The 21,024-nt window shown below is 50.3% G+C and overlaps 1 protein-coding gene across 7 annotated transcripts in view; it reads right to left on the bottom strand.

Annotated features, from left to right (window-relative positions):
* Positions 1-21,024, bottom strand: part of CCDC136 (coiled-coil domain containing 136) — a 29,808-nt gene extending 8,784 nt beyond the window's left edge. For 2 of the 7 annotated variants that reach the window (XM_066262244.1, XM_066262245.1), the window contains exons 1-15: positions 20,904-21,024; positions 20,032-20,139; positions 18,210-18,473; positions 18,045-18,119; positions 11,463-11,786; positions 7,942-8,053; positions 7,193-7,361; positions 6,842-6,982; positions 6,350-6,508; positions 5,903-6,073; positions 5,305-5,490; positions 3,371-3,565; positions 2,640-2,867; positions 851-1,336; positions 490-711 (exon numbers count right to left, since the gene is read on the bottom strand). In XM_066262244.1, the coding sequence (XP_066118341.1) occupies positions 490-711; positions 851-1,336; positions 2,640-2,867; positions 3,371-3,565; positions 5,305-5,490; positions 5,903-6,073; positions 6,350-6,508; positions 6,842-6,982; positions 7,193-7,361; positions 7,942-8,053; positions 11,463-11,786; positions 18,045-18,119; positions 18,210-18,473; positions 20,032-20,139; positions 20,904-20,961 (2,898 nt within the window). In that variant the 5' untranslated portion in view covers positions 20,962-21,024. The remainder of the gene's footprint in view (positions 1-489; positions 712-850; positions 1,337-2,639; positions 2,868-3,370; positions 3,566-5,304; positions 5,491-5,902; positions 6,074-6,349; positions 6,509-6,841; positions 6,983-7,192; positions 7,362-7,941; positions 8,054-11,462; positions 11,787-18,044; positions 18,120-18,209; positions 18,474-20,031; positions 20,140-20,903) is intronic. The other 5 variants (XM_066262248.1, XM_066262246.1, XM_066262249.1 and 2 more) reach the window with 5 other exon arrangements.

Genomic DNA, 21,024 nt, shown 5'->3' with positions numbered 1-21,024 from the left:
AGTGGTTTTCAACCTTTATACACTTGGGGACCGGTGAAAATAGGAGAGTTATTTCAGGGACTGCTTAGGCAGAAATCACCCTGAGCACAAATGAATTTGACTAAGATCATTGGGGCTATAAGCTTCATACAACATCAGGGTGGTTAACTCTTTTGCAGACCAGCACGAAATATTTGGCGGACCTGTCCGTGGACCGGCAGTTGAAAAACCACTGCTCTAGGGCACAGAGCAAAACCGAGAACAGAAGTGGCAAAGGGAGAAAAAATTAATCAGAGTCTTGAAGATCAGTAAGTCCCAACACAGCAGGCACCTGAGAAATGTCCATCACGATGTAGCAGAGTGCCCGACCTCCTGGGATTCGGTCCCCACTGTGTCATCGGACCAGGAAGAGAGCAACTGCCCCTCTCTCCCAGCCTCTCTGAAATGGCTACAACCTCCTCCGACTCTGGGGACTCCTGCGTGAAGCCCTGCCTCCCTGAGGGCGGTTACCTCATTCTTGTCATTTTGGGAGGCGATGGAGTCCTCAAGGCCCTCGCTGCACTCCCGGAACTTCTTCTCACAGGCGTCCAGCTCCTCCTTCAGCGCCTTCTGCTGGGCCAGGAGCTTCCCCATCCTTTCTTGCAGCAGGTCGTGCTCCTCCTGGCTGAGCTGGTACAGAGCCTGCACTCCCTGCAGCTTGACCAGCACCTCGGCCACCATATCCTCAAAGTGCTGCGGAGGGCAGGGCAGGGGAGGAATGATGACCCCCCGGGGAAGCACCTGCCCTCTGCCCCACTCTCCTTGCTAGGCCCTTCCGTAATAGGACAGGAACCCTTCGTCCCTGTCCAATGTGTCGTCTGGCTACTTTTACCTCTACAACTTCAGGCTCAGCAGTTTCGTCGTCAGTGCTGCTGACATAACTCTTATAATAGGTGTCAGAGTTGCTGCGGCCAACACAGCCCTTCTTCCGGGCGACATTGCTGTTGCTACCACCACCACCACTGCTGCTGCTGCTGCCATAGCTCTTCATACAGGTCTCAGTGTCGCTGGTGCCACTCTCATAGCTCTTGAGAAAGCTCTCCTCACTGGCTTGGGTGCTCCCATAATTCTTGTGATAGTGCTCACTGCTGTCAATGTCGCTACTGTTATTCTTGGAGGGCTCGGGGCTCATCATTTTTATAGAAGGGGACTGGGCTTGGAGAAACTGCATTTCTTCCAGGCAGAGCTGCAAGTCAGCCTGCAGCATCTTCCGCTCCTCGAGGAGCCTCCCATGCTCCTGCTGCAGCAGCTCCTGCTCGGTCTGACTGGCCTCATACAGGTCCTGCAGAGCCTGCATCTGGAAGGCGATGATCTTGGACTGCCGGGAGTGGGTGGGAGACAGGGCGTTACTCCAGCCCTAGTTCCACCCCTCCTGGTGCAGCCGGCTGAGAGCGAGCACACCTTAGAGAACTACACACCTTCACCCCAGTCTCGCGACAGCCTCGGTGGTCAGTTTAGCCCTACAGATAACTGATATGGGTCAGTTCCTTGTTCATTGGGGAAAATGTCCCCTGGGCAGACACTCCAGTGTTTCCAGACTCCCATTTCTGCTGTTTTCTGAATTCAGGTACATCCCTCTCTCCTGGAGCAGTGCTGACCGGGTCTGGAGAACACTTACCCGCTTCTCAGTCAGGTGAATCCATTATCCTGACCTTTAGACTCAGTCCCCTCTCTGCCCCCCAGTTCTAAAATCAGCTTTCTTCCTCAGAAATGGGGATCTGGAATCAAGGTCTCACTCTGATTCCCTGTACCTCCTGCCCCAATTCTGAATCTGGACTCTGGGCACACTTCCCAGGACCTCTGGGTCTGGATTCTTGGCTGCCAATGCCCAGAATGAGATCTGATCGGTTAAGGAAATATTTTATACCTGGTCTCTGTGTTCTCCAGGCTGAAATCTGATGTCCCTGGAATCTGACCAAATCTCATAGTTTGGACTCCTGCTGTTGCCTGGATCTCCCTGTCCAGGCTAATATCTGAATGAATTGATATTGCTTAAATTGAAATAGTCTACTTGCTCTTCCTTGCTCCCACTGAGACCTCAGACCAAATTCACCCCCAAAACCTGAAAGACCTTATAGAAATCTCCACCAGGGAGGCCTCAGAGGCATGGCCCTTTGCTGATGTCCCAACACCCTGACATGGCTGTCATTCTTGCCAACATTGCAATGAAGATGGTGTGGTCAGTACCGAGAACACTGCATGCTAGGAACTCTTGCTTTGGAAATGAAAGGCCCCATATTGGCCTCATGTCGAACACCTAAAGGGTACAGATTTTATCATTGAACAGTTGCTTCTCCATTCTCAACCAGCTCACGAGAAAAGGATAGCACCTTTACAGTCAGTCCAAAGCAAGAGGCAGATTATCAGGTGATTACAGACTTCCGGGTCATCTCGGTTCTGAGTGTTCACAGAGCCTCAACTGGGCATGTGCACGGGTGAGGTCCTCAGGCATACCTATCGCCGCATCTTAATGAGCCCATAAGTAGACATGGCTGGGGCAGGTCTGGACTTCACTGTCATCATTACTCCGGGCCAATCAGGCCTTCCTAACTCTGACCCTTTTGTGCAGCCCCTTTCCCTGCCATCCCCAGAACCGTCTCCCTGCCGCTTGCCATGGTTACCTTGTGTGGACCACTTTTTGAGGACTTAAGCGATTTGGAACCTTCTGGATTCTCCAACACTTCCTGGAAACGAGAGTCTTTGAAAAGATGCAGCTCTTTGTGCAGCTCCAATTGCTCCATTAATACAGTTTCTTGAGTGTGCACCAGCTGTTTCTGCTCCTCCTGCATGCCTTGGTAGAGCAGCTGCAGTTCACACAGGTTTTGTAACTTTGAAAGTAGCTCCTGACTCTGTGAGGTAGAGTGGGAGGAAGGGGGCGGGCACTGTGGTGGGCACAGGAGAGCCCTCTGCCTCGGCCTGCGGGGACCCTCCCTTTAAGAATCTCTGGGTAAAGCCTTCCTGATGTCAGCCAAAAAGAATCTCTGGGTAGGGTCTGCACAGCCCATCCAAGATGGGGGCCGTCCTTCTTTGGAGGTCTGTTAGTTGAGTAGTACTGATCTTGTATGTTTGGATGTATTTTGTAGTTTACAGAGTGCTTTCAAGTTTATTTTTTCCAGATGGACTAAATATCTAAATCTAAAAATGCTGGACTGATGCCAGAGCCTAAAAACCTTAATCTGCTATACTGAAATCTTTTTTTTTTTGGTTTGACACTGGTGAGAAAGGAGTGGTTGGTTAAGAAAAGAAAAATCTCAATCCCACACCCTTTTCTTCTTCCCAAGTACAGTGGCACCTGGGAAGCGTCTCAGAGCCACGCCTCCATGGTTACCAGCCTTTCGATGGCTGTGGTTACCTTCCAGAGGACACCCGCCTGGGGCAGCGGGAACGTGAGCCTGTGCAACTCTTCCTGCAGCTGGCCCTGCTCCTCCTGCAGCCTCCTCTGATCCTCCAGGAGCTGGCACTGCTCCATTTGCAGCTGCCCCATCTCCTTCTGGCTGGCCTTGTACTTCTCCTGCAGCTCTGTCAGTCTGAACAGCAGGGCATCACACTGCGGGTGGAGCGGGGCGTGGAGGGCAAGTTACTCCTGAAGGTAGTTCGTTCTCTGCCCGTGTGGCTAGCAGAGCACTCCAGTGCCCTCCTGCCCCTTGCAAATTAGGAGGGTTGCCCTCCCTGTACCGACCATCCTGAGCCACATTGTACCCACACTGGTTTAGATGCTGAGTAGGTAACCCCAGCAGGCTGCTTGGGATAACTGTTTGGCTGTGCTCTAAATTTCTTCTCTTAGTCCCTTCTAAGAGCATTTTGAATGGGAGTGTTATCAATGCCCTGCCCTTCTTGTTTCCCCGCCTCCCTTGCCTTTGGCTCTTTCCTTTGGTGTATATACATATCATTTTCTTGCCCTGCTGGGAATTCTACTTCCGGTTACTCTTATTACCAATAAGGACTTAATTTCACCTTTTTTTCCCCCCATTTTATAGTCATCTTTTAAAATCTTTAGAAAGGTATGTGCTATTGCTAAATTTGATTAAGACTAAATCATCCTATGATTCCAAAAAGTCAAAATCTTGTCCTGGCCGGATAGCTCAGTTGTTTAGAATGTTGTCTCCATATGCCAAAGTTGTGGGTTCAATCTCCAGTCAGGGCACGTACAAGAATCAACCAATGAATACATAAATAAGCAGAACAACAAATTGATGTTTCTGTCTTTCTTTTTCATTTCCTTCCTCTTTCTAAAATCAATCAATAAATAACAACTTTTTAAAATTTAAATCTAATATCAGACTAATCTCAATGCTGTTTTATGACCAGAGAAAAAGCTGGCTCTGTCTCTCACTGAGAGGAGGTCGTGAGGAAGGCAGGGGCCCCCTAACTCCTGAGTTTAGTGGCAATAGGGAAAGGGAGAAGTTGAGTGTGGGTGTACAAAGGCAGGTAAACTGTTTGGGTGGCCCAAATAATATCCCCCAATTCTGCATCTCCTGAAGGCCTTTTCCAGGGGACACAGCCTGCTGTTGGCTGTGGCAGGAGCTACTGAGTAGTCTGGCAGAATGTGACTTGTTCCCCTATTTTGTGAGAATCTCGGGCCTGTTCTCTCTTGTGCTTCAACACTTTTCCATCGCCTATCAGCGATCCTGAAAGTGCTCAACACATTCTGACTGATAATGACTTGCATTTTACACCTATGAAAAAAAGAGAATGAGTGAGGAAGGCTTCGTTCATCACTGCCAGGATTTATTACTAAAAGAAAGTGAGATAAGAGTAGTATTCTGTTCCATTGAAAAGGGGTAAAAAATAAATATCAAGCTTAGAGGACTCAAGCACTCTGAAGTCACAGAATAAATCCTGGAAGAGCCTAGGTCCTTCCAAAACCCAACTAGTGCTCTGGGCACAAGACCATCTCATCTGACAAAAGCATCTGCAATCCACCTCTGAAAATTAGACCTTCTCCTTCTAGTTCTAACCCTAAGTTACACACAGGGGCCTATGTGTATATTCTCCATGAATGACAAGATCTCAGGACACGTGGAATTATGTGCAAGCCTTCCAGTGTTCAGACTGGATCCAGATGTACTGATCCTACAAACCTGTGGCCCAGGTCCAGGTCTAGGCAAACTGGTTTAAAGTTAACAGCACAGGGCTCTGCCTCTGTTTCCTGCCTTGCTGCATGCAGCTGTGATTGGACAAGAGCCCATCAAGTGCCTGGGATGGATGGATGACTTGTCTGTTGCCCTCACCTCCTTTCTCCAGAGCAAGTGCCCAGGAGATGTCACCTCTCTTAATTACGATTACCTTATTAGCACATTTTCCCTTGTCTTCTGGGATGGGCTGGGTGGTCTTGAGCTGCATCAGCTCCTGCTGGGAGAGCAGGAAGTCCTGCTCCAGCTGATTGTACATGTGCTTCTGCCGCTCCAGCTCGTCCGTGCTGGTCTGGTACAGCTGTCTCAGCTCCTGCAGCTGGGACTGCATCTCTGCGTTCTGGGGCAGGGGAGGCAGGCCCGCCGTCAACCCCAGAGCCCCAGCGGCTGCACTCTCTCCTCTCAGGCAGTGACCGAGGGGGTCCCCTACCCTGTCCTTTCCAGTCCCAATTTCATCCCACTGAGGGCTCCCTGAGATGGACGAGTCCCTAACAGGCTCTACACAGAGACCTGCTGGGGCTTCCATTTTGGGAGTGAGGAGAGGAGAGGGCTCCCTTTTTATAGGCTGGTTTTCTGCCCAAGGAAGCTGAGAGCATCGTGACTCTCTGCGATCACCTCTCTCCTAAGCAGCTCTCTGTCTCCCTCACCAAGGGCTCGTCCGGCGACTCCTACAATTCCCACACCTCCTCTGCACGGTCCTCTCGCTGCAGCTCTGCCTGGCCACCTTCGCCCTCACCTGGAGCTGCCTTTACCTTCTCACTGCTCTCTTGGAAGCAGCTCGCGATGTCTTTGAGGCGTTGCACCTCCGCCTCCTGGTCCTGCAGGTCCTCCCGCAGCTGCTGCTGCACGTCCAGCAGCTTATCCTTCTCAAACGACACATTCTCGTACTGCAGCTGCAGCTTATGGAGCCGGCACTTTAACTCCTATGGCGGAGGGGCTTTGGGCAGCGCCTCTGGGATCCTCAGCCCACTCACTCCTCTGCCTGAGCCACTCTCAGACACAGACGGTCTAAGGATGGGCATCTCCCTGCCCTTCACCCGCTGGAGGTCCCCTCCTCTAACACAGTACTGGAGGGTGGCTGGAGCTCTTCACCGGTGAGGCTGCAGGTGGCAGCTGGCGGTAGTTCCACTCTCTACTCTTAGCCACCTTCCCCAAACCTCTTGGCACCTAAATTGCCCCTCACCTCTGGCTGCTGTTACCTTCTCACTTGGGCTTTCTACGACTGTGGGTCTCATGACTTTGAGCTGCCGGAGCTCAGCCTGCAGCTGGAGTTGCGCCTTCAAGAGCTCGCTCTGCTCGTCCTGGCTAGCATCGTACTTCTGCTGCAGGGCACAGAGTCTTGTCTTCAGCTCATCATTCTGTGGCGGGGAGGACGCGGGTAGAACTGTCACTCTCCAGAGACAGCAGAGCCCTCTCCAGACTGGCTGGGTTCTCTTCCAGATGCAGACATCCTGGGGAGCTCCCAGAGGTCTCTGGTCTGGTTTCTTCTCTGAGGCAGACACTCCATAATGACTGCCATTTCTAGAACGCAATGCTACGTGACTTCTCCAAATGGTCTCCAGTGGACTGTACCCCCGGGTGCAGCGCAAGAGCCAGCAGAGCACAGCCGCAATGCCGCGTTCGTCCTCCCTGGAAGTGGCGACGCCATGAAGGCCCTGCGCCCTCCCCAGTTCCCCTCCCAGCAGGTTTACCTGGGCAGCATGGTGGGAAGTCTGGAAGCGGAGCACCTCATTCTGCGCGCACTTGAGCTCCCGCTGCAGCCGCCTGTGCTCCTCCTCGCTGGCCTGGCGGTGACTCCACAGCTCTTGCAACTCACAACACAATTCCTTACACTGCGTGGGAAGTGGAATGGGAGGACGACTTACTACAAGCAGCACATGCACTCTGAGAACAGGCCCGGTGGAATTTTTATATCACGCAAGCAAGACCCCAGAGTGCTACCTCCCGCCATACATAGTGCATGCCTCCTTTGTCAGCCCTGTGTCCCGTGTCTACAGAGAAGGCAAAAATATGGCAGCGGAAAGGGCCCTCCTGTCCCCTACCTTGTTCTGCATGTCATACACCTGTTCCTCGGCTCCCAGCAGCTTCTGTCGCAACAAATGGGTTTCTGGATCAGGCTCTAGGAAATCCATTTCTGAAGTTTGAGACTCTACTGACATCATACTCTTTAGTGTTTGGGACTCCAGCCACTTTTCTGTTGCTCTTCGTGTCCTGTAATCCAGAACCCCAGAGCCGTGTTGGGGAGAGACCTCTGCCTGGTGTCACCTGCCAAGTGCTTTAGCCTTGACGCCTTCATTTTAGGCAAAGAAGTGGTAAGGGTCATTTTATTGTGATTTGTCTCTCAAATCAACACACTTAGAAGGGTACAAAGTCCCCAGCACCTCAATCTGCTAAGCCCTGCTTGGCTCTAGGAGGCTTTAAGAGTGCTAGCCCAGTAGGACTTGAGGCTGGGCCTGGTGTCAAGCCAGCTCCAATCTGGAGGCCATTAGACTGAATCAAGTCTGTGTGGACAACAAAGGAATCACTTTTGAGCTACTTGAGGGCACAGAAAACCAGACCCTAATGGCTAGCATGGAAGAAAACTAAATTTTTGAACTCACTCAACTCTAGTCCTAGACAACTGGGTTGGAGGCCCACGCCTGCTTCTAGGCAGCACCCGTATCCTGGAGACACCGTGGGAAGAACCAGGTCTCCAGGAGGGGAGGGACACTGGCTAGCCTGGCATCTGCCTTCCCCAGTTCTATTCAGGGAAAAGCCCCGTCCTCAGAGCCCCACCAGCCCCCGGCTGTACCTCTCACTCTCCAGGTCTGCGAGCTGCCCTGTGAGGCTGCTGTTGCTCTCCTGCAGGGCCCGGTACTCCTCGTTCAGGAAGCGGTAGCGTTCCCGCAGTTGCTGCAATTCTTCTGCAGGGGACGGGATGAGAGAGACACGAGAATCCAGGGAGGAAGCACTGATGACCAGTCCCCAATTTTTCCACCCCAGAAATCAGACAGCAGAAGGCTGACCTGTTCCTCTCTCTCTAGAGACAGAAGAGATACCACATGCAGAGGCTTAAAAGATAGAGCCCAGAAAATTCCACGCTGCAACAGGTCTTTGTCCCCTTTTAGGGGGTTGCCTTTCTTTTCATTGTCCCTGAAGATTTGCCCTGTGTATCCATCTTCGAAACTCTACCCAAGGCAGAGTTTTGGGATTTCAGGAGTTTGTGATGGTTTAATTGTTTGGTTTATTGTATAAACTCTTTATTGCATTGTTTTATTACCTTCCTATTACACTTTTAATACCAAACATTGAGAGATGTAAGCTGCCTAGGGGTCCTAGCCTTTCGGGGACAACCCAGGAGACAACCCTAAAGGTTCTTTAACTCCCCTAACCATCACGCCAATGCACTGGCCTGCATGTGGTCAAGAATTCCTTCTAGCCTGACCGGGCAGTGGCGCAGTGGATAAAGTGTCGGACTAGGATGCAGAAGACCCAGGTTCGAGACCCCAACGTAGCCAGCTTGAGCACGGGCTCATCTGGTTTGAGCAAAAGCTCACCAGCTTGAGCCCTAAGGTTGCTGGCTCCAGCAAGGGGTTATTCGGTCTGCTGAAGGCCCGTGGTCAAGGCACGTATGAGAAAGCAATCAATGAACAATTAAGGTATTGCAATATGCAACAAAAAACTAATGATTGATGCTTCTTATCTCTCCGTTCCTGTCTGTCTGTCTGTCCCTATCTATCCCTCTCTCTGACTCTCTCTGTTTCTGTAAAACAAACAAACAAACAAAAAAAACAACATAAATTGCAAGAAAATAACAGAAAGGTAATAAAAAGATTAAGAAAGACTTAAAAAAAAAAAGAATTCCTTCTAATGAACTTTTGTGTGTGTGTGACAGAAACAGAGAGAGACAGAGAGAGGGACAGATAGGGACAGACACACAGGAAGGGACAGATGAGAAGTATCAATTCTTTGTTGTGACACCTTAGTTTTTCATTGATTGCCTTCTCATATGTGTCTTGACCAGGAGGCTCCAGCAAACCAAGTGACCCCTTGCTCAAGCCAGCAACCTTGGGCTCAAGCTGGTGAACCTTGCTCAAACCAGATAAGCCCACACTCAAGCTGGCGACCACGGAGTTTCGAACCTGGGTCCTCTGCGTCCCAGTCTGATGTTTTATCCACTGTACCACCACATGGTCAGGCTCTAATGATCTTTTATCTGCTAAAGGAAGGGCCCATCCTAACCAGACCCACTCATCACACTCAGGCATCCACAGAAAAATGCCCCGGCTGAAATGCCCCAGCATATGTCCCTTAGTACCAGGTACAATGCTTTTTAATACTGTGATAATACAGATACCCATATCTGTTTTATTTCTTTATAATTAAGAATTATTTCTCTTAGGCCTGACCAGTGGTAGTGCAGTGGATAGAGTGTTGACCTGAAATGATGAGGTCTTTGGTTCAAAACCCCAAGGTTGCCAGCTTGAGCATGGTCTTGCCAGCTTGAGCACAAGGTTGCTGGCTTGAGCATGGGATCATTGACATAACCCCAAGGTTGCTGGCTTGAGCAAGGGGTCACTGGCTCAGCTTGAGACACCTCCCCACACACCCCATCAGAGCATGTATGAGAAGTAATCAATGAACAACTAAAGTGAAGTAACTATGAGTTGATGTTTCTTACTCTCTCCTCCCCCCTACCTTTCTGTCTTTCTCACTCTCAAAATCAATTTCAAAAACTGATTCACTTCTAAGAATTATTTCTCTTAGAATACTAATTCTGATACTTGGAGAATATTTGCTTGCTCTAATTACAAGGCCTATCTTACCTACTGTCAGTTTTAACACAGTCAAGTTTACTACCAATGTTTATTCCAATCAGAAGTCCCTGGAATACTGCAGATTACCATAGAAGGAAGGGAGAAAACTATCTTTAATGAAAACTAACCATGTGCTAAGCATTAGACTTGATGGTTTCAAACCTGGATTTAGTTAGTATGTGAGTGCTTTCAACACGCTAAGCATGCCATCTAATTCCCAAAATAGCTTTGTAAGGTTTTTTTTCCTTTTCTTTTTAAAATAAACTTTTAACTTTAGAATAGTTTTGGATTTACAGAAAAGTTGCAAAGAGTGCAGAAGAGCACAGAATTCCCTGGGAGAGTTCTCACCTTGTTTTCCTATTGTTTATATCTGACAATGGGTACATTTGTTATGACTAAGAAATCAAGGTTAGTACATTACTATTAACTAAACTCTTCACTTTATTCATGTTTCTCTACATTTTCCCTAAGGTCCTTTTCTTATCTCAGGATCTCATCTAGCTGTAGCTTTGTTTTGTTTTTTACTGTTGGATAATTTTAAACTTTTAAAAATTGAATTTATTGGGGTGACATTGGTTAATAAAATTATACAATATAGCATCTGTATATTACGTTGTGTGGTCACCACCCCAAGTCAAGTCTCCCTGCTGTAAAGTTTTATTAACCAATTTTTACATGTATGGAAACTGGAGTTCAGAGAGATAATAAAACTAAGTTCATTCTGCTTATCGGTGGAGCCAAGATGGCGAACTGAGGCCTGTGTAAGTCCAGCCCTAGCCTGTCCACTGGGCTGGCTGCCCTCTCCTAGTGTCACCAATCCAAAGGCTCTTCTGAGAAGCCTGTCACAGCTGGGAAACCTTGCATTTCTTTGATTCCTTGTTGATTTGCCTCTGCTTGACCTGGCCTAATATAAGGCCTCCCATTATAACCAGATCATCAATCTAGCCTCAGAATAAAGGCTAACTCCCTGGTGTCATGAATCCTAGCAACTAGCTGGGAGTCTCTCTGTCTGAAAGCTTTGGAGCTCAGAGCTTTTGAGTACTTCATGTCTTTATTAATAGAAATAACCTCTTTTCCTCTCCAGCTGTCTTGCGCTCGGATTTGTTGCCCCCTAAAGCTTCTGCTTTGGGGAGGGCTAAAGGAGCCTAAGAATTAGCATTCTAGGGCCCGGCAGCAGGACTGGAGGACCCCGAAAGCCGTCCATGATGCTGGAGCAGCGGGAAGAGTTTCCCAAGGTGATAGGCTCCTGGACTCCCTCCCATCCCTAACTGTCCTTCCCAGGGAAGGGCTTCAGCAGAATCCCATCAACAAATGCCTGATGGCTCTCTGAGAAACAGTACATCTCCATGGTGCTATTTCTTACACATGATGGGTTAGCTGTGTGACACTTGGTGATTTTTTTCTCTTATAGACTTGAATTCAACCTGGGAGGTTTTTTTTTCTAGAGGTTCTCAAATTGTGATCTAAGTAAGACCACCTTCCACAGACCAGAAGGAGGGGGCTTGCACTCTCCTACCTTGCATCTCAGAGAAATCTGAGAGGCTATAGCTATTGGACGGGTCAGAGGTCTTCATTTCCATTTCTGCACGGAGGGCAGTGATCTCCATCTCATACTCTCCCCGAACGCGCTCCATGTCATCAAGTTCATTTTGCATCCGGTACAGGTCCTCCTGCAGGGACGCTATGTCACTCTCATGTTCCGTCGCTGAATCCTCCGCTGCGCGTCGCAGATTGTGGATCTCTGTCTGGGCCAAATGCAGCTCCCGTTCTATATCCTTGAGTTCATTTTCTTTCTCACGCTCTAATAGAGAAATCTCCTCTCGTAGAGACCGCAGTTCACCTGAAAAGGTTGAGATGCCCAAAAGGAGAAGTGAATTAATCTACCATGTTCTAGAGGCACAAAGATAAGGGCAGGCTTAATTTTTTATTCAGAAAGCTCTGACAACCCAGTCTCTACCCTTCAGAGAAGTATAGCTTCATCTGGTACGGAATAAAGAGAATACCTAGCAAGGGAATAAAGAGTGGATCTACGTAGTAAGTTAAGTAGAAAAGCAGTCTTTGAGGCTTGGCACCAAAGCAGCAACTTGGGCTACTGAAAACAAAAGGTACTACTAGTGAGTCTAAGTGCTCGCCTAACAGTTAAAGGCCAAACCTAATTTACAGTACTTTACTGATGTCCTGAGTCTTTTCAAAAATTCCCTTTCTGAAAAAAAAAAAGTGTACACAGACTGTTCAGTCTCGGAGGTTAGAAATTAGATCTTCAGAGCTCCCATGAACTGCCTGTGGTAAGTACTGGCCCCCAAATAATGTATGTTGAGAGTTCACAACTGAAATTCAAACGTAGGTTCATCGCATGATAAGCAAACATAGAAAAATACCCTACATGCTGATTGATAAGGGTCATTTAAATTGAAGATGGTTGAAACAGAATATCAGCAGCCATTCCAAAGAAAATGGCAGTCATAGAGAAGATATGAAAAGATTTCCATAATACACTATCTAGAAAGAAAATACCTAATTTTTGCAAAAAAAAAATTATATATACAGTAGGTAACACAAATACACAAGGCATAGAAAAAGGTCTGGAAAGATCTGTGTGCCGAACCAGAAACGGCAGTTCCTTCTGAGGAGCAGGATAGCATGTGATGGGGACTGTGACTTTTTACATCATGTAAACTGGTGCTGTGTGAATTTTCACAGTGAGCCTCTATTTTATAATAGATGTTAATTTACAAAAGAAATGTGTCAAGTGTACTCTCAGCCTCTGTGGAACATCTCATTCCTTACCCTGAAGCACTTGCTTGTTCTACTCACCATTCAGATTTCAACTTTCCCTAGCCTCTCCCCCCACCACCTCAAAAAAAAAATGAAGCAAGTCCTTTATTAAATGCTCTCAAAGCACCTTGTAGTTTGGCAGTGCGTAAAACCTTGATCTCCCAGTTACTTGGCTATAAGCTCCATGAAGGCAGCCCTCCCCCACCTAAGAAACCTCTTCATTAGGAACACAAAGGGTAGGGCCCACAGTGGCCCGAGGGGCGGAGCTTATCCAGAAGCTGGGCTGGGCTGGGCTGGGCGGGCCCTGGCTGGGGGGTGGAAGGGTCCAAGCTGGTTCTCCAGGAGCTGGTGGTGCCAGTTGACAGTGTGTCTGGGACCGTCGGGGCTAAGCTGAGAGTCCGGGAGTCAGGTTGCGGAAAAGACAAGTCAGTATTCACTTACAGGTTATGGCCTCCATCTCGTCGGCCCCCCGCAATAGGTCTCTGAGAGAGGGGGGGCCTCCCTCCACCGGCCGGTCCCGGCCCCCCGGAGGGGCTGTGGAGGCCGAACGGCCTCGCAGCACCAGCTACCTCTGAGGCCGCGCGCGCCCCCTCTTGGCAGAAACGGGCAACGCGCGTGTGCGCAAGGACGGTCTGTTTATTCCGCGGGGTGGGGATTGGGGGTGCCTTCACCAGACCTACAGCCTCTACTCTTTACCCCGTTCGCGGCTTGGATGAAATCTAATGCTAGAAACAGCCCTACTCAGTACAAACTGCTCTAGAACTTTATTTTCCTATGTAGTTGTCTGCCTGCCTCTCTGCTTAGAGTCTGACTTCCTTCTTACTTGAAAAGAAGAATGGCCTTGATCCAAGAAAAGGCCTTCTTATTTTTTTATTTTTATTTTATTTTTTGTATTTTTCTGATATTGGAAACGGAGAGGCTGTCAGACAGACTCCCGCATGAGCCCGACTGGGATTCACCCGGCATGCCCACCACGGGCGATGCTTTGCCCATCCAGGGCGTCGCTCTGTTGCGACCAAAGCCATTCTAGCGCCTGAGGCAGAGGCCACAGAGCCATCCTCAGCACCCGGGCCATCTTTGCTCCAATGGAGCCTTAGCTGCTGGAGGGGAAGAAAGACAGAGAGGAAGGAGAGGGGGAGGGGGGGGGGAGAAGCAGATGGGCACTTCTCCTGTGTGCCCTGGCCGGGAATCGAACCCGGGACTCCTGCACACCAGGCCAACGCTCTACCACTGAGCCAACCGGCCAGGGCCTGAAAAGGCCTTTTTATACTGTACCGGACCATTTCCATTGCCCTAACAACACTGTCTGTACACCCAAAACCTATGTAATTTTATTAACCAAAGTCATCTCAATACATTCAATTAAAAAACAAACAAATGATGAATAGATAAGTGGAACTATTAATCAATGTTTCTGTCCCGTCCTCTCTCTTTCAAATCAATGAATAAAAATCTAAAAAAATAAAAACACGACCTAGTGTATCCTATCTAAAACAAAACAAAACAAAAAGACCCCCAAAAAACTCTCCCTTGACTTTATTTCTCATTCCCTTATTTCTCTGCCGCTCTTCAAAACATGGCTGCTGGAATTACCTGTACTTACCTTCTCCAGTTCACCTCCCCTTTCCTCTTCAATCCCAATCTAGTCAGGCTTCACCGAAGTATCTCAGAGCCCTCCATCTTGCCATACCACATGGCCGTCTTACTTGACTAAGCAACTTTTCACACTGTTGATTGTTAATCTCCACCAACCACTTTCTGCTCTTGGCTTCCAGGCCATGAAAGCCTTCAGCAGTTCCTCCTACCTTCGTCTCTGTTTGTTCATTTCTCCTTCTACATGGGCCTTTAAATACTAGAGTAATCTTGACACTGGATCCTCTTTTCTTCTCTTCCTCTATCTCGGTGTGATTTCATGGTGATTTCCCATAGACGTGAATGCCGTCTATACGCTAAATCAGTGGTCCCCAACCTTTATTGGGCCACGGACCAGTTTAATGTCAGAAAATATTTTCACGGACCGGCCTTTAGGGTGGGACGGATAAGTGTATCACATGACCAAGACAAGCGTCAAGAGTGTGTCTTAGACCGGTGTAACAGAGGGAATCTGGTCATTTTTAAAAAATAAAACATTGTTCAGACTTAAATATAAATAAAACGGAAATAATGTAGTTATTTATTCTTTCTCTGAGTACCGGTACCAAATGGCCCACGGACCGGTACCGGTCCGTGGCCCAGGGGTTGGGGAACACTGCGCTAAATGACTCCCAAATTGATATCTCCCAATTGCTCCCTTGGTTCTAGATCCAGATATCCAATTTAACATATTTATTTAGGTGTCATTGGCCATTTCAAACTCAGCATGTAGAAAACATGTCTTAAATGCTTCCCCTAACCCCCAAGTCTTCCCATCCCAATAACACCACCGTCCAACCAGTGTAAGGCAACCATCTTTCATGTCTCTCTTATACCCCATCCAATTCATCAGAAGTCCTGAGGGCTGCCTGACCAGGTGGTGGCACAGTGGATGGAGCATCGGACTGGGATGTGGAAGGACCCAGGTTCGAGACCCCGAGGTCGCCGGCTTGAGCGCGGGCTCATCTGGCTTGAGCAAAAAGCTCACCAGCTTGGACCCAAGGTCGCTGGCTCCAGCAAGGGGTTACTCAGTCTGCTGAAGGCCTGCAGTCAAGGCATATGTGGGAAAGCAATCAATGAACAACTAAGAAGTTGCACGCGCAACGAAAAACTGGTGATTGATGCTTCTCGTCTCTCTCCGTTCCTGTCTGTCTGTCCCTGTCTATCTCTGCCTCTGTAAAAAAAAAAAAAAAAGAAGTCCTGAGGGCTTGACCTTCAAAACCCATAGTGAATCATCTTCATTTCTACTCTAATCTAAGCAACTGCCACCTTCTTTTTTTTCTTTTTTCTTTTTTATTATTTTTTTTTTGTTTGTATTTTTCTGAAGCTGGAAACGGAGAGAGACAGTCAGACAGACTCCTGCATGCGCCCGACCGGGATCCACCCGGCACGCCCACCAGGGGCCACGCTCTGCCCACCAGGGGGCGATGCTCTGCCCCTCCGGGGCGTCGCTCTGCCGCGACCAGAGCCACTCTAGCGCCTGGGGCAGAGGCCAAGGAGCCATCCCCAGCGCCCCGGGCCATCTTTGCTCCAATGGAGCCTTGGCTGCGGGAGGGGAAGAGAGAGACAGAGAGGAAGGAGGGGGTGGGGGTGGAGAAGCAAATGGGCGCTTCTCCTGTGTGCCCTGGCCGGGAATCGAACCCGGGTCCCCCGCACGCCAGGCTGACGCTCTACCACTGAGCCAACCAGCCAGGGCCTTTTTTTTTCTTTTTTTACAGAGACAGAGTCAGAGAGAGGGTCAGACAGACAGGAACGGAGAGAGGAGAAGCATCAATCATCAGTTTTTTGTTGTGACACCTTAGTTGTTCAGTGATTGCTTTCTCATATGTGCCTTGACCGTGGGCCTTCAGCAGACCGAGAAACCCCTTGCTCAAGCCAGCGACCTTGGATCCAAGTTGGTGAGCTTTGCTCAAACCAGATGAGCCCACGCTCAAGCTGGCGACCTTGGGGTCTCAAACCTGGGTCCTCTGCATTCCAGTCCGACGCTCTATCCATTGTGCCACCACCTGATCAGGCACAACTGCCACCTCTTGACTGGACTATTATTGCAAGATGTGCTGACCAGTCTCACTGCTTTGACTCTGTTCCCTTTATCCAATTTCAACATAGTGGTCAAAGTGCTCTTTTTAAAATGTAAAGCAGAGCACATCACCCCAGCCCTGGCTAGGACTCTCCCATGTCTTTCCTCTATACTTAGAATAAGAGCCAAATCTCTCAGCTGGCCTACAAGGGCCTTTGCAATCTGGCCTCTGCCTGCCTCCCAGGACTCTTACCATGGTCCTCCACATGCACTGTGCTTCAGCCTCAGTGGCCTTTGTTCTGTCCTTCAAACACATGAAGCTCATTCTTGCCTCTGAGCTTTTGCAGTTGCTATTCCCTCTGCTGGATATGCTTTTCCCACCAATCTTTCTCATTATCCAGGTCTAAGTTCAAATGTCATCTCTCAAAGAGGACTTTTCTAACTACCCTGTGAAAAATAAACTCCCATCTCGCCCCATCTCTCTCTCTCATATCGTTGCACTGACTTCATAGCATATAATGCCACCTGAACTTGTGTTGTTGTTTTTTTTCTGTCTCTGCCGATTAGAACGTCCTCTTCATTAGGGCAAGGATCCAGTTTGTCTTGTTCATAGCTGGCTCTCCAAGTATACAGGCAGTCCATAAATGGTTGATAAACAAATAAATTAACCCCATTTTACAGAAAAGGAACCATGTTTCAGAAAGATAAAAGTGACTTGCCCAAGAGCAAAAGCTTATTACCTGGCAGAGCAAGGCCCAGGAACCTAGGTGATCTGAGACCAGTGTTCACACCCTCCGCTCTGTGCAACACATCTCTTCCCATTCTCTCCTCCGCCCTCCCCTTTGAACTGTCTACTGTTCCTGCATCTACCTTTACTTATTATCTGTCTCTTCTTTTCCCCTTCCTGTCCTCCACCTTCGCTTTGCCCTTTCTGGGCCTGCTTCCTGGCCTTCCTTTTTTCTCCATTTATACCTTTTTTTGGGGGGGAGCTTGATCTCCCTTCTCCCAGTAGAGTCCCTGATGTTTTCTAGGGCAGCTCCCCTAAATCTTCCGGAAGCCTACAGAAGTAATAAAAACTGCTTTTTTATTTGGTGGTTCAGTGGAATGAATGTGGGAGGCTCACCTTGCTGCTTCCCAGAGACAAAGGGAATGTGGGTGTTAGAAGAAAAGGATTTGGGAGCCACAGCTTGGTCCTAGGGAACAAAAGAAGCTCTCATCTGCTTCACTTAAAAGATCTCTAGAGTCCCCTCTGCTCACTCTCATTGACTCACTGCTCTTCCCATGGTGCCCTTGAAGAACCTGGGAAAAGGGTCTGGTTTGGAATCCAGTCCTGATCACCTGCCCTGCCACTGACCAGGAGAACTAAGGAAAGGGGACGTCGATGTGAAGGGAGGCTGAAGGAGAGGAAAAGGAGAGAGTCAACGTGAGAGAAGGGGTGAAATGTGAGGGCAAGAAAGGGGAGGAGAAGACAGAAGAGACAGGCAGGGACGCAAAAAGAAAGGAATGAGGAAAAGAGGGGAATGGAGAAATGGGGAGAGAGGGTGAGGCCAGGAGAGATAAAAGGACAAAGCACTGGATTAGGTTATGTTTGTGTGTATGCTTCAGCCAAACCCTCAGGACAGAAGTGCACGGGTGGCCACCACTGCACCAGCCCTGAGTTCTGGGAGTTACCTTGGAGCTGCTGGATCTGCTTGGTGAACACCTCTGCCTGCTGGGCGCTGGCCAGCCGCTCATCCTCCAGGAGCCCTGCAGTGCAAGGGGAGCAGGCGTCAGGCCCGGGAGCCAGTGCACACAGAGCCTTTGGGCTCAGGCCCTGGCCCCGTCATGGACACTCACCCTGCAGCTCCAGGGAGTCGTCCTCATGCTGCCCTGCCAGTTCCCGGGTCTCTTCCAGCTCTGCCACCAGCTGTAGCACCTGAGCCCGCAGCTCCTCCAGCTCTGTCTCTGTGAGGCTCAGTCCCCGGTGCTTGCCCAACGACAGGGAGCCCACACTGCCACTTTTCTGCACTTGCTCCTCTTCTTCCACTTCTTCTTCCACCTCTTCTTCCTCCTCTTCCTCTTCCTCCTCTTCCTCATAGAGAGCTGGGAGTAACACTTCCCCTAGGAGACACACATCCCACCAAGGAGTCAGAGACAACTTCCTTTCCAGGGTCCTTCAATCTCACTGGCCCAGGGCAGAGATGGTATAATAGTGCCACCTGGTGTCCCCCAAGGACCCCCTGGGCAGGACCTGCATTCATGAATCCTCAGGTGTGAGGGTCAAGTTTGGAGTAGACCATCCTCCTCCCAGGCCCTTTCTGGAACAGTATTGCACCTGGCAGCCTCCCATTACTGCCTTTGGGCCAACTGAGCACCCAGGTGCTGGCTCAGCCATGTGAAGCTTGCATAAGGACACCTGCTTCTTCCAGTCCTGGCTGTGGGTAGTGGGACAAGTAGTCACAAAAGGATTCAGTCACTGGGGCTGACTTAAGCCAAATAAGGCAAGAGTTTGTAGAAAGTTAAAAAATTATCCCAGTAGCTTAAGAGCAATTAGCCTTCCCATAATAACAAGGCATTGCCTGTCAGCAGGCAGAGAAAGAACACACCTAAATGAAGTGATTCTGAATGTTTTACTGGACAAACATGGGGGCCTTCCAAATGTGCTCCTTTTGAAATTTTCAATGAAGTCTGCCCTCTTTTTCCCCACGGAGTGTTTGCAGGGGTAGGGGTGGGGAGTGGGTCTTCTTTCCCTCTCCTGAGTGTTATGAGGCCCCTCCTTCCCTGGTGATCACAGTGCAGTTTTTTTGGGGGGAGAAGTCTGAGGTTGTGCTTGTGTGTAAAAGAAAGCCCTTAATGCATTAAGAAACTGGGGTGTGTTGGTCCCCAGCCTCTGGTTGGCAAGCAGCCCCTCCTTTGCTGCAATGCAGTTCCTCCAAATAGCAAAAACCTTGTCTGGATGGTGACTGTTTTGATTGGTTTTAAAATTCTGAATCCCTGGTCTCACTTTCTCCAATGGGAGTAGCCTAAGGTTCATCTGGGGTCTCCTGAATCATCATCATCTGTCCCCCTTGGAGAAGCAGAGTTGTCCACACTGAGTGTGTCCAGGGGTCTGGGGACACTTCATAAAAAGTCCTGGAAGATGGACCAACACCCTTTCAGGGGCCTGATGTTGGGAGCAACCATGAAGCCCCAGAGGTGCGGGTGGGGACACATGAGTGTTGGGAGGTTGGCCTTCTCACCTGTCCCCCTCCCAATCTCTTTCAGGCACCATGCTAACCTAGAGAACCACATTGTGTCTGAAGTGTGTGGTGGTGGCATCAGCATGACAAGCCACATGCTCACTTCCCTGCTTTTCAAAATAACAGACAGCTTGGGATCTGGGTCGGGAGGCAGGAAGAACAGTCCCTGCGGGAAAGCTGTTTCAAAGCGCTGTCCAACTGAGGCCTGCTCCTCTGTCTGGCAGCTCCCCCAGGACACACAGCCCGGTCAGGTGGTGATTAGGGCCCCAAAGGGATGCATGAGGAGCCTCCCTCAAAGCCTGAGCCTGAGGAAGGGAGGAGGGGGCTGAACTGGTCAAGAGCCCCATCAGGCTCAGAGCTCTGGAGGTCAGGGGGAGAATGGAGGAGAGAAGGGAACCTGGGCGAGGAAGAGAGGAAGAAAGCTTTCTTGGAAAACTCACCCTCCATAGCTTGCATCCCCCGCCGTTCCAGGGACCCCCAGCGTTGGCCTTTCTTCCTCTCACATCCCTCAGACACCTCGTAGGACCCTAACGTGGTCACTGTGGGACCTGCCAGCAGGGAGAGAGGAGGAGTTGTCGGCTGCCAGGGGCGGCTGGGGTTGGGGTGCAGGGAAGGGGAAGGGCATGCCTTCTAGCCCTTCGGAGCCTGTGTTTTAAATCCTGGTGGGAGTGCTCGGTTTAATCGGCCCAGAGCTGCGACTCGCCTCCCTCAGCAGCCTCCGGGGCTGGGCCTGCAGGGACTCTGCCCCGCACTCTCCTAGGCACCTCCTCCTGTTCCAGGTTCTGCTCCCTTGCACAGCAGAAAGGGCAGGTGTCTCTTTAGCCCAAAAGGGACAGGAGGAGAGAGGCAAGGATGGGAGCGGGGAAAGGAACCAATAAAGAAGGGGCTGAAGGGGTGAGGTCGTGCGAGCGGGGAGGCAGGTGATGGGAGGGCGGGCTGTGGGCAGGGGTCTAGGCCAGGGCTGCTCCCTCCCCTCCTGCTCCCCCCGGACCTCTCCCGCCCCGCCCTCGCCCGCGCTCTGACGGCTTCGGGGCCAAAAAGGGGCAGGGTCTGGAGCCCAGGGCTGGAAGCACCGCCAGGCTGGACAGACGAGATGGAGAGGGCTCAGGAGAGGGACCGCCAGGGAGGACGCGGCCGCTGGCGGCAGACCCATCCCGGAAAGATGGAGACCGGGCCCGGCAGGGGGAGAGGTGGAGGGGAAAGGCTTGGGCTGGAACGGAGGGAGAGGCGAGAGGAGGGAGGACACCGGGACCGCAGGGAGGAGAGAAAAGAAAGAGGCGGCGGTGGAGAGGGGAGGAAGGGCGGCTCTGACCTGGGCCGGGGCAGCTCCAGCTCGCGGCGCCCTCGCCGGCCCCGGCACCCGCCTCCATCGCCGCTCGCGCTGCCGCCGCGGTCGCCCGGAGCAGACGCCGCAGCGGCGAGGCCGGGACCCG

The sequence above is a fragment of the Saccopteryx bilineata genome, chromosome 2 (assembly GCF_036850765.1).
Source record: "Saccopteryx bilineata isolate mSacBil1 chromosome 2, mSacBil1_pri_phased_curated, whole genome shotgun sequence".
In the NCBI taxonomy this organism is placed as follows: Eukaryota; Metazoa; Chordata; class Mammalia; order Chiroptera; family Emballonuridae; genus Saccopteryx; species Saccopteryx bilineata.
The sequence above is the reverse complement of the archived record's forward strand: the minus strand, read 5'-3'. Positions and strand labels throughout refer to the sequence as shown.